The sequence below is a fragment of the Amblyomma maculatum genome, chromosome 9 (genome assembly GCF_055883805.1).
Source record: "Amblyomma maculatum isolate TAMU_Amacu chromosome 9, ASM5588380v1, whole genome shotgun sequence".
Classification (NCBI taxonomy): Eukaryota; Metazoa; Arthropoda; class Arachnida; order Ixodida; family Ixodidae; genus Amblyomma; species Amblyomma maculatum.
Genome location: NC_139352.1, coordinates 8951803 through 8965364, shown reverse-complemented (window position 1 = coordinate 8965364; position 13562 = coordinate 8951803). Strand labels below are relative to the sequence as shown.

At 47.5% G+C, this 13562-nt stretch overlaps 1 protein-coding gene across 1 annotated transcript in view; it reads right to left on the bottom strand.

The window, feature by feature from the left end:
* TfAP-2 (transcription factor AP-2) overlaps positions 1–13562 on the bottom strand; it is a 99904-nt gene that overhangs the window by 36347 nt on the left and 49995 nt on the right. Inside the window, exon 4 of the mRNA XM_084579718.1 lies at positions 2458–2518. Coding sequence (XP_084435844.1) covers positions 2458–2518 — 61 coding nt within the window. The remainder of the gene's footprint in view (positions 1–2457; positions 2519–13562) is intronic.

Genomic DNA, 13562 nt, shown 5'->3' with positions numbered 1-13562 from the left:
TAATCTCATAATAGCCCCACGCTGAAACGTCTGGATAAAATGGGCCTATTTTCGGCATTTTACCCTTAACGACCCGAAGATCAATGAAACTTTACATGCTTATATAGGCAGGTACCGTTATCGCACAATCTACCAGAATGGCCGCCTGATCAAATTCAGCCCGTGCACGGGTAGCCGCATTTCGATGCTCAGTGAAAAGCACGAACTTCCGAGTCTTGTGCAATGTTAGCGCACGCTTAAGAAACCATGGCGGTCTAAATTAACCTGGAACCGTTTCACTACGACGTCTCTCTTAGCTCGAGTGCAATTTTGAAAAGTTGAGTCCCACGTTGCATTAATTGCCAAATTAAGGTGATTTCAAAATAATGCCATCACTTGCCGCTGTGGCAGTGTGACGGTACAATTATAACAGTTCATTTAGGGAGAGTTGGCCTTTGCAGTCACCGTTCGTGCAGCATACCGCCAGCGTTTTGGTAGCACTCTGCTTTATGGGCTGGGAAATGCAGTTTCTTCAATAGGGGAAGGACCGCTCTTTTGAATGTAAAACTGGAACCACTGACATTGCTAGTCATAGACGCGTAAGAAACTGCATCTTTGCAGACTAAAAATGACAATATGCTAGCGTAATTCGTGAAAGGTATTGTACCAGCCGTAACAATATCTGTGTCCAGTAGCTTCCTTACACTGTTCATAACTTCCGAGCACATTGCAAATCGCTCACCCGCTTTTAGAGTAGTGCCCCAGCCATTCTTCGTTAGCTTAACATCTGGCCCCTTTTGTTTCGGCCCAGATGAAAACGTCCTAGGAGTGGCACAAGATGGGCAAGAGATACTGACATTAATACACTCTTTATTGTACGTGGAACATAAAGCCTTTATGAAATAAATAACAATAACTTTGTTGCTATTGCCATAAGGGTACGAAAATCACGTCACGCTGGCTCAACCTTAAACAAACCATTTTCACAATTCGGTGGCTACATTGTATCACGAACGTGATGGAAATGAATGGAGGCCATGCAACAGATCGAGAGGCATGGTAGGCATAATGAGATGCAGCCTTGCGCTAAATATTCAAGTGTTAGTCGATACAACGCCCCTGAGTCCTTTGAGCTTCACTCCGTCAAAGGTGTGCCGCTTCCCTACTTTCCAGCCGTCTGCCAACTAATCAAATACCGATCGCGCCCCACTGCGGTGGTGCAGTGTTTAGGCGCTTTGTGCCCAAGGATGCGGGATCGAATCCCGGCCGCGGCGGCCGTTTTTCAATGAAGGCTAAAAGTAAGGCCCCTGTGTACTGTGCGATGTCAGTGTACGTTGAAGGACCCCAGGTGGTCTAGGTTTTCGCAACCCTCCACTACGGCGTCTCTCATAGCCTGAGTCGCTTTGGGACATTGACCGTTCGCGTATGTGCAGGAGGCTTCGAACTGAGGACAGTAGAACACGACGGCTGGTGTGAACACTACGCAGCGAAGGTTTGTGCACACAGACGGGCAAGCTATTAAAGTTACGTATGTTAGTCTCCAACAGTTCAACGTCGCCAGTATTAAAGCCGGATCCCAGAATAGGAGAACTGCCTTCGCCTCACTCCGTGACTGGCTTGTCCGAGGCAGCGTCACCGTCGACACAGCCGCAGAAAAGTTTTTCCAAAACATTTTCAGAGATGAGGAAAAGGCAGAAGATAACGATTACTTACAAGAGAGAAAAATTAAGGAGCTTGGTATCTTCCAACAAAAGTAACCCCCAGCATTGCGCTCAGTCCTATTCATAAAAGGTATAACTTACTCCATGAGATGCATACAGCAAGAGAAGGAGCCCAGGAACATAATCTGAAAACAGCGAGGCGCCGCTTCCGGCTCAAGCCTGAGTTTACCTATCAAAAGTGGTACCGAGAAGAAACTGAAGCTTTCCTGTATAGACAGAATACGACGTTCTGAACAAAAAGACGCTACGTTTAATGCGAACTGAGCTTTAAAAACCTATAACGAAAAAAATTGAAGCGTCCCCAACTCGGGGCGGGCTCCTCAAGCAAACTGCGCTCGCCAACACAAATTTTAATCCACTGATCTTTGAGCCTAGGCGCACCAGAATTAACTTCTATAAGCTCTTAACACTGAGCTATTTTCTGCATAGGCGGCACAACTTGAATTGATTGCTGGGAACAATTTTACTTGCAACTTCCTCGGTAACATATTTATCTTCTGCTGCCAAAAAAACACGAACACACCAAAAGGGCCGCATAAAATCCTGTTACATCATTATGCAAACACTACAATTACTGAAAGGGATAATCAATATAGGCCGTCCCTCTGAGGCTCCCCTCTGCTGTCGCCGTGACACAGCAAAGCATCTCCCGTCCGCAAGATGGCGAAAGTTCGTTTGAGCCTGAATCCATCCACAAGTAGCAGGCATACATACGCTCCACGTGCATAGACGTGTTCAGTGGTGCTTTTGTACTCACCTTTTCGTATGACGCTATTGTGGTCGCTCCCAAAAAGACTGGTGTCGTCAACGCTCCCTGCCTGGAAAGGAGAAGAGGCAACACAGTGAATGGCAAACTCCTTTGTAGGAAGTCACCTGCACCTGAAGCGGCGCTTTTGATTTCCATGCAAACACAATTGACTTTTTGTGAGCGCGAAGGTTTGCTGCGTGATATTTTTTTTTTTTTTTTGGGGGGGGGGGGGATATAATTACATTCTAACGTTTTTGTAATGGGGAGACAAAAAAGCCTAAAAATGCATAGCATCAATATTTCTGCGTTGGTCTCCGTTGAAATAAGTAGCATTTATGCTACAGTGATGATTTTTTGATCGCTAATGGGGACACGCAGCTCAGGCGCTTGACAACAACAACAACAACAACAACAACAACAACAACAACAACAACAAAAAAAAGGTTTTAGACAATGACTGTGCGGCGGCGCCGGATCTGTCGTCGTTCAGCGTAGGCAATAGCAGCAGTGCCTCATAATTTTGAAGCCATGCTCCTATCAGGCATTGTCATTAACAACAGCAACCTCACCACGCCCACTGCGATACAAAAGTCTGTCTCACAAGCTTCGAATTAATCCCTCCTGCGTCAACTGCAACCAGCATACGTCACCAACTATCCCAATCTTCTCACCGAGGTACCTGTGTCTCCTGCTACGTTTGGTTTTCACAGAAATCTACCCTCTTAAGGACTCATGTGTCGTCGGTTACAAAAACACCTCGGATGAAATTCTGCGCACATTAGGTTTACCTAGATTTAAGAGCGCACATCGACAGACATACCAGCGTAATCATCAGCATGTAAGGTTAATGCGCATCAGTTCTACGTGCGCTCACGCGCGATATTTTTAGTAGAGACATCTTGTTTGTCGATAGAGTAGTTTAAAGATGACAAAGCCGTATGAGTAGGTTCTGAACATTTCTAGCCGCACTAAGATACATCATTATTCATTTAATCAATATTGTTCAAGAACCTACGAAATGTTTTGCATGCACTCCCGCACGGGAGCTACACAATTGTATAATATTTGAATTTTATAGAATTCTTATTACTGGTACATTTAGAGTCCTAAGAACCAAAAAATGCGTATTTAAAACCCAAGAATTGACTATTTCAAAGCGAGGACTTCGTAAGCAAAGTTGTCAAGGTAAAAGGCAAGTAGATTGAACAGCGAAACGTATGCTCATAACGGCGACGTTGACCACGCTTAGTATCGTGGACATGACATTGCATGCAGGTCAGCACTTCAGCCTCTTCCCACCACGTAAACTAGGGAAGCCAGAAGCAGAAAAAAGGAGCTGGGCTAATTGCCGACGAGCGCACACTAGGACGACCCTCGTGGCCACCGCAGTCGGCGCTCCCTCGCTTCAGCGGACGGGGAATTCGTCGCGCTGCTTTCGCCCAACCGCTCCCGCCGCTCGGCGGCCTGCGTGAGCGCCGGCGTGGGATCTCCTCGGGACCATTGGAAAAACTATGTGTGCCAAACACGCGGAAGTCACTCCGCGCGCTCCCCTATGCGCACTCGCGGAGTCCCACACGCACAATGACCGTCGCGCGGCGGTGGTCCCGCTGTCGATGGCTTAATTCTTTCTTTTTTTCTTTCCTCTTACCCGCGGTGGTTGCTCGGCAGAGCCGACATAGGTTGTTAGGCCATCCGCGTCCGGAATTAAGCCCTCCAGGACGCATTCCCCACGAGAGTGCAGAAATCACGCGAGAGAAAGGAGGCGGAAATAAAAACAAAAACTGAGCCACAGCGTCGCCTCAAAGTAGCGCTTGCGGTAGGCCGGATTAACGATTTAAAGCGATGTGCCCTGCACGTAAACGGTTCCACGTAGAACGCTAGGGGTGGCAGGAAATGAATTACTCGCGCGACGGTGATTAATTTGCTAAAGGACAACTTCTTTCTCTCTCTCTCTCCTCGTTGCGGCCTCCGGCGAACAATGGCAAATATTACTTGTCCCGAAGGCACGCGCGGGTTGTTTGCTCTCAGGCAAAAATTAAGGCTGTCAAAAAGCTGCAAATCGTGACACATAAATGGGCCAAGTAAGGCATACATAAAAGGCTGCATTAACGAAACTGTGGCATCAATCGTGCAAGACAGCACTCATGCAAGAGGGGTGCAATACAATTCTTATATAGGCAACAGACACACATAGTACAGTTAGCAAGTCTTTCTTGTGAAGCCAAATTAGTTGCCCACAGACCAGGTAACGATATTCCCCAAATGCGAATGAGCTCTCACGAGCTGCGTTTAGTCTTCGCTCAAAAGAGGCTAAGGCTCTTATTCGTAATGGCACGTGCACGGAGGTGGTACGGCCAGCGCAACTCGATTGTCGCAACTTGATATAGTATATGTATATAGTGCGATAAGGCAATTGTCCGAAAAACTTCCCACCTTCACCTCTCTCTCTCGCATACGCGTACGCGTACCAACCTATCCTTCAGCTCTATACGGCATCGCGGTATAAGGAAACCGTGGGAACCGCCGCTTGCACTGAAGACGCAAAACGGAACTGGACTCCAGTAAGGAAGACGCATCGCTGTACTCGAGATAGTACGCAGCACTCGAGCCGAGACTGCGTAAGCGCTCGTGACAGCCGAAAAATGAAACAAGGACAGAGAAGACAGAACACGGGAAGGAATACGAGGGAAGCAAAAAACGAATCAAAGAAACAGCCGGCGCATAGGCGCAGCATTAGGCAGGGCCTACGGCTCGTTCCTCTCCATTATTCCATTGCCTCCCACCGGTACGCACACACTGTGTACCCTCGATCGTCGGCGGAGCTGTTTGGCTTTGCCCCCGATCCGGCTACGCGTCGTATAGTGGGTGTCTGTGTGTAGCGCGAGTTTCGCTATAGGCATGCAAAAAACCCTGTAATCAGGGGAAGCCGGGGCTGTCAGCGGGCGATGGAGACCGATCACACCGCAGAGACTCGGCGAGATTGGGGCTGCGGCGAAAAATCGAGGAGGGTATAGCCAAAGAAGGAAGGGGGGGGGGGGGGGGGGTAGTGCGTGAAAGAATAAGAGAAAAAAAAACGACCATTGTTCTTCGAATTATCGCGTCGGGCGCCTTGAGAGAAAACCTGCCCCCGTGGGTATATACGATGCCGCGTACCCAGCTCGGCTCGGCTTGTCTTGTCTCCGCCTGGAACTCTCTCTCACACTCGCTTCTGCTCGGAGATCCTTGAGCTGCCTGGATGCTTCCGTTTTGTGTGCTTCTTGCTTAACGTTTGCGTTGTTTGGTGTTTTCTTGTGTAATCGTTTACGGTCTCTAGCGTTTATCGGGTTTCGTCTTCTGCGGCGACCGCGACAAACGACGCCGTTATACGCGATTACGCTGGTGTCTAATGGGAGTCCAGAGAAAGACCAGACGGAGTGGCTCATCCGTTTTCGAGCATCACACGGTTATAACGATTCGTCCATGCCTAATGGGGACGAGGAGTGACTTAACGCGACAGTGTATATTCCAAACGCCCTCTCTTTTTAACAGGCTACGAGAGTGCGCCGCCGTGTCGAAGACAACTCGTCAAGACACATTTCGGCACACCAGGTTAGATAGCCTGCTTTGCACAACGGTAAGCGACTCAAGGGAAATTTCATTTTTGAGTCTGCATAAGCCTTTTCGTCTTATCATCCTGAAAATGAGGTTCGTTTATTCTTTAAGGCAAATGAGAAAAAAACATTTAATATAGAACTTCGGAACTTCCAGCGTTTCATTGTCATCGGTCGTGTGTACCCTACATACATTTAAAAATAAATAAATATAAGGTGGTAGCTGTGCTGAAACAAAACGTCTTGCTGTAAGATTGCAATTAGCATGCAAACTAGTTTCCTATCTGCAGACAAAATAAAACTTAAATAACAAGACCGGATGCATAGGCAGGAAATCAGTATCAAAATTCAAAATCACTGTCATTATGGTGCTGCGCCTTTACCGAACCACTGAAAGTTTTGTAATGGTTTGCTTTCCCTGATACGGCTGACGATCTTACACCATCGCCGAAAAAAAAAATAAAAATAAAAAGTACCTGCTTTACGTTAAAATTTCTAGGTAGCTTACTGCCAAGCATGCAGCTTCCGTAATTCTTAAACGGACGATTCGTAAAAAAAGAAATCGTAAAACAGAACCCGTTTTTGGATTGCATAAGTTGCAGTTAAGTACAGGAGCTAACGCCAAGAACCGACACCAGGGCCGAGCTCACAATGAGGCACAGACATGCAAGGTATACATTCTGAAAAGCATATCATTATCAAAGTTCCACAGTTCGCCTAATGGCGCTGCGTTGCGCACTTGTGGTTGCTCGCATTTATTAGCCCTGCTTGTGGGACTCATATCGGCGCCCTTTGCTTTTCTCCTCAGTTAGTTCATTTAATCTCGACTGGAGTGATAACGGTTGGCGGCTACTCAACTGATGAATATAATTGTCTCTGCTTAGGTGCGCAAAGCTATTAACACATAAGCCATATGAGTTCTATTTATGTCAAATGCCCGTATGGATACACTGGTTACGGCTGCTTCACAGACCTCGTATTCAAGGCACGGAAGGAAAAACACGGACATGGAAGAACCGACCGTTTTCCGCTTTGAGGCACATGCCGTGAGCTAAATATGAACTATTCAGCAATAGAAATAGGGAAATTATGTACAGATGCCTCCTCCATCTGAGGAAATTGACACCTTCATGCTGCTCTAATTAGGAGAGGAGAGTCCAGTTAGCTGCTATTCGTCATGGCAATATAAAGTCTGTTTCCGCATCGAAAAACATAAATTTAGCGCAGTAAGGTCTCTTCAGTGCCTTGCAAACATGACTTCAGATGTCTTCAGCTGCGCGTCTTGCATATAAAGACAGCAGTAATGAAATTACACCGGAAGCGTGGGCGCACGGGCTTGCCCAAAGGATAACACTCCAAACAAACAAACAAACAAACAAACAAACAAACAAACAAACAAACAAACAAAAATAGCAGGAGCTGAAATATCACGGAAGCGAGTGAACTGTAGATGAGGCAGTTCAGTTCTATATAGTAAAGGCCATACAGAAGAATTCTAGGGAGGCTCGGTGGCAGTTATGCTATAGATAAAACGGTGGAAAGTTGCGAAAGCTGCAGCTGATGACAACCAATCACGGCTTGAATACACAGACATTCCTTACATGGGAAGAACTTGTGATTGGTCGGCATCTTGGCTGTCCAGACTGCGATCACTCTCGTGATTGTTTTGCACCCGATTGGTATACCGAAAAGCGGACCTTCATTACAGAGCGAATGTGTGAAGCTGCTACTATAGCTGACTGTATACGTGATTGGCAGACGACTGATTGGTGATCTGGTTTGCCATTGGCTAGCGTCAGCTGCGGTTCCATTAGGCCAAAGTTTTGCGTGCTCACAGGAATTCACAGCCGCATGAACTGCTCGCTCTATACGAGTAGGAGTGGCGGCAGACTCGCATTTTCTTGCTTCGCCGATGCCCATTACACGTCGCGGCGTTGCATCTAAACACACACGCGCGCGCGCACGCACACATAACGAGATGCACAAACCGCATCACATGCACAAGAGCAGCAGCGGCAGCTTTCAGCGGGCGCTTGCATATCAACGGACGCACAGCGCCAGGCGCCTCAATTTCGCGCGAGTGAGCAGCGTGTAATTACGCACGGCTTCGCCCTCTTCCACCTCTCCTCCCCCTTTCCACCACCCTAGGCTGTTGCGGCTTTTGTTCCTTGGGGTTCACTCGAAGCGCTCTCGCCGGCTATCCACCACCACGGAGCGGTCAGAGCAGAGCTCAACGCGCGTGCCATGCATGGAATGCGGCTCAATTTGCCACCCCGACTTCGGCCGCCACCGCCCGCGATTCGGTTAATGTCTGCGCGAGCCATAATAATAAGTGTGCTCCTATTATGTGCACCTTGTGCTCTCCTCGCGCTTTGAATTCAGGCTGGACGAGGATGGGACAGACAAAACTGACGCCTCTGGATGGGTGACACCTTGTCCACACCGCAGGCGTGCTATGCGGGTGAGGGCAGCCAAGTCGAAGGAACTGCTCTTGTCACTCGGAAAGCTACCCGTCCATCACAACCCTGAGCAGGACCCCCCCCCCCCCCCCCCCCCCCCTTCCTATTTTTGTTATTCCTCCAGTTATGCTCAGAAGTGACCAAGAACGCATATTTACAAGCAATTTTTATGCTCGTGAAAAACTGTCATCACAAATTTTTCTTCAACAACGGACAAGCGGCGCTAATGCACATCGCATTTTTTTTTTTAATTTCAATCAAGGAGCTGATTTCAAACACTTTTTTATTTTTTTAAGGATTAATATAGAGATTGAATCTGAAGACACGCTGTTGTAGAAAGGCTATAGGTTCAGTCGAAGTGGGTCATTTGAAGAATGCTTAAAGGAGTATAGACACCACATTTTGGTTGCATACTTTCTCCTTATTGATGACGCGTAATACATTACTGTATACGGCGCACCTTGCGATTTCCGCCTAGGACCGCTAACGAATTTATAATTGAAAAGATTTCTGTCATTTATTTCAATTTCAACAGAGAAAAGATGGTTATTATGTGGAAGTTCCATTAAAGTAGTAAAAGTGTGATAAAATCGCTGCTTTTTCGCTCTCTTTTATTCTGACGAGAAGCGTGAATAGTTGGGCATGTTGAGTTCATGGTGGAAACAGCGCTGACACACGACGACACCAGTAACACAACACAAGCACTGTGTTGTGTTCCTTGCGCCTTTGCCGCATCTTGTAGTCGGAAGCCTTTCGACAGCAGCGCCTTTGTTGTGTTCTTTGCGTCGTTCTGCGCCCGCGCTATTTCTATCACTGTGATTCTGTCTTTCGAGGTATTTTATTGCCTTTAGCGTTGTAGTGAACAAAAACGACGAATTAAGGAGCAACTACACTGCAGATTTTTCATCCCTCACGTGAGAAATATGACCTAATCGCTCTTTCATCGTTTTCGTTCACTACAGCGCTGTGGCAGCCTGCCTCAAAATTCAGAATCACAAATATTGGAGCATAAATTTTAGGAAACTTTTTTTTCTTTCACTTGATATTGCGGAACTCTGATGAAACTCAAACAGCTGGGAGAAGTTCGAACATGTAAATTATTTAGCTAGCGGGCATATGTCACGTGCTGATCAGTGTCACGTGCAGCAACGTCTTACTCACCATTATAAAGAATAAAGAATGCAACCAAAACACACATATGCATGCTCTTTTAGTGCCTTCAAGTCGGGGCTGCGTCATTTTCGTGGCCGCTTTGATTTCGCACGCATTGTTTTCCATCGCATCCTCGCAACATTTTTCTCACGTCTTGTGTATGGTTGAGATGTTGATCGAAAATTTCCTGGCTGTATAATACGATGCAGGAAATTCTTGTGCGGATTATTGATACGTCCAGAAGCTGCAAATTGAGGTATGGGTACATGGCTATCGAGACCTCTGGGTTATTATCGACCGCATTTTTAAGCGAACAGGCGTTTTTATATTCCGCGTATGGCTCTTGTAAGGTTTGACGCGTCGTTTTCTTTTCTTTCTTTTTATGTGTCTTATTGTTCATTCTGGGATTGTCCGCGAGATGGACAGAAAGCCGGACCTAATTTTTCTCGGTGTCTTCTACGATGCCTTCAGTGAGCGGACACCGTGAAAACTCAACGACTGCATGGGCCGGTTGCACACGTGGTATACAGCACGCGATGTTGCGCAATCCGCTGTTAACCAAAGTGCAGTGAGAAACCCTGACATCATTTTTGACGAATTGTAAATATCCAAACTGAACGCAGGGAGAGCTCGAATTCATCCCTTTTACTTTTATGAGCGTAGAGGATGAATATAATTTCTTAATTAATCGCACCACACTGTTTTTCAGGAGTTGACTTTTCTGGAGTTGGATGAGCAGATCGCTAGCTCGACTAAAGCCGCGGAGAAGGTCTGCGTGGCGGCCAGAATGTTCGTCCATTGCTGCATTGCAAGTTGTTAATACATTGTACATATTTCCTGCTTATAAATAATTTGTCTTTGATTGCTATCAAGTTAACGTGTCAAACCTGTGAGTCTGAAAAAGATGATAACGGGAAAGATTAACCTATCTTGCCTGCTCCTGTATCCTTGAAAACTCAACATTGTGGGGTCTGCAGCAGGACCCCACAGCTGCACGCTGGTTATAGCGACCGGCAATGAAATAACAGGAAATGACACACACACAACCTCCTCTTCTTCTTCGCCACCAGACAAGTACTGTATACGCACAACATGCACGACACGCATCCGCAGCCATTTCCGATAACGCGGAACGTCCTCGGCCGCTTACCGCAAATGACGGGCTATCTGCGCGCGTTAAAGGATACGGCGAATTTGAACCCAGCTGCTTAGGCGGCGTATCCGGTATACACCGAAACCGGTGGCTATTCTTCGAACCACGCGCGGCTACTTCTGATCCGCATAGGCTCTCAAAAGCCCGAGGAAATGCAGCCCGTAGCGTGAACGCATACCATTACCGGATGCGCCGCACGGCCCGCTTACGCAATCCACCGACCTCGCCGCGTTTACCATAACTCACCACCATTAACGCATCTGTTCCGCTAACTGAGTTAAAGCCCGGCGAAGCTAGTCCAGGCGGTGCGGCGTTCCCGCGCAACATGCAACCAGCGTTTACGCGGGGACCCAACACTCGTAACCGGTTCATGACCTCGAACACTGTTTGAGACTACGAACAGTTGACGAGGGCTCTGATCAGGAAGGTGGGTGAGTGAGGAAGGGCGCTACAGAGCGGAGCCATTGAGTTGTCTCCTCTCTCTTGCTCCTTCATCGTGTGTGTTGTTATGTGCCCTAGGAGAGAAGCTCGACGCGCAAACGAGTGGCAAATCGAGGTTCGCCATCGAAGCAGAGGTGCCATACCAGGGGGAGATTGTGAGCTCGCATGCGCTTGGTAAGCAAAGCGGCGCTTTCTGAGCGAGCGAGAGGTTAAATCATACGGATAAATGGGAAACGATAAGAACAGAAAGAAAAAAGACCAGAAGAGGGAACGGCCGCGAATTCCACTAAGAAAATACCAAACAGTCTTCCACGTTTCGCGACAAGAGAGTTGAACGGAGGGGTCAGAGAAGAACGCTCAGGTAAAAAAGAGAAAAGGAGAGGGGACAGGCCACGACAGTCTTCCTCTCCTGCATTGCTTCTCTCTCTCGCCTCTTCGCCAGTGCTGCCGCTTGGATCCGTACACACTGCGTACGCTCACTGAATGCCAATAGCCGACGGGTGATATCATCACCACGGCAGCGGCGGCTATCCTCCGAGCTACCCGACCACCGTCGCAAATGAAAGACGCGGCGGGTTCAACGACTTTCCCGCCACCGGTCTTGCAGAAGCAGCAGTGGCGGAGGAGACTGGAGACATATTTAAACAAAACCTCCACTCTGCCGTTCGGCTTACATATGTGATGAGAGATCTCTGCGCATCAGCACACGCAACTTAACAGAAACCGTGCAAACAAAAGGCAAAAGTGTGATCACCGACGGGAAGAAACTAATGACGGACAGCGTGACCATGCCGACAACGAAATCGAAAGAATACAACTAGTACAATCGAGCGAAGTGCAAGAATACAAAAGAAGTTACTCATGGCGGGAGGTAGAAGAGAGAGAGATAGAGAGAGAGAGAGAGAGAGAGAGAGGGGGGGAGGGAGGGAGGGAGGGAGGGAGGGAGGGAGGGAGGGAGGGAGGGAGGGAGGGAGGGAGGGAGGGAGGGGTTGTGGAATTTTAGCACAAATTTTCTACTAGTCAAGTCTGTACAGAGAAAGAAAGAGGGAGGGGTGGGGGGGGGGGGGGGGGACAATTGGCAATAAAACGGAATCAGATTGAGGAGACCGGTGCGACAGCTACGAAAGAGGGCACTCGTTAGCGGTGACAGAAGGACGCGAAACATCGCAGACGATGTTTCTTAGGCGGCGGCGAAGGATGTCCTCCTACACGGCCATTTATTACGTTTCCAGTTCGCTCCATTTAATTGACTGGTACGGTCGAAGGAATTTCAAACGGGATGGGTGAGATCAACAAATATGCAAGATGCAACCTTCGTACACGCACGTGCCTGTTCAATAGAGAAAATCACAACGAAAGTACACGCCTTGTTAAACTTAACTTAGGATCAGTAGGAAGCAGCAATAGCTGCATCTATTCTTTTTTTTTTTTGCCTAATATAGGCGTCTAAACCGAAGACAACAATAAACAGTGGATTTGATATGTGGTGTAATTTTGACTGGGGACAAGCTAAGCCCCTTCAGTGCATCCTGGTCATTAGAACAAAGTATACAGAACGCTCGACCTGCCCCACTTCCAGCCACTGCAAGCCGGCGGACCGGGCGGAGCGGTTGGACCATGGCTACGTACCTATATACGTGGTTCCTTAAAATAGGCTCTTAATGCGATGACAGATTACCGCAAAACAAATCACAAACTTTGATTAGGATGAACGACACAGGTTAGCTCCAGAACGTGGAAGGTACTTTGATGGTACTTAATGTTAGGAAGAGATCTAATTTCATTAGTCGCTTGTGCATGATGTATCACAACGCCCCATGCGCTATAATTAAGTAACAGTTTAATATCGCCAATGAATCAAAAACACTATCAAGGATGATTCGCAAACGAAAAGGGGAAGCGAGGTAAAGATGTTCAAGGGAAGTGAACGGAATTAAGAGAGCAATCAGTAAAGCAGAGGCAGCCACTAAACGCACGATGACGATGAATGAAGACGCCGGTAAAGGAAATTGCCAAAGAAAAAAGGTGAAGGGTCGAAAGTCAGGCGTTCGCGATTCGGCACGGCTTTTCGGTCTTGTCAGCGCTCAGTTTTTTTCGTCTTTTTTGTTTTTTATCCTGCCTCTGCGTAGCGCACGGGAGAGGTCACGCAGAGGTCGGGTCAGATTGAAACAAGCATCAGCGAAATAGGGTCAATCTCTGACCTGAGCGATAAAAAAAAAAAAAAAAAAGATCATGTGGCAGAGAAAAAGATCCAAATTCGAGTGAGGCAACGGAAACGTTACGAGTCGCACTCCCTATCATCTGGTGGCAGAGGTCAAA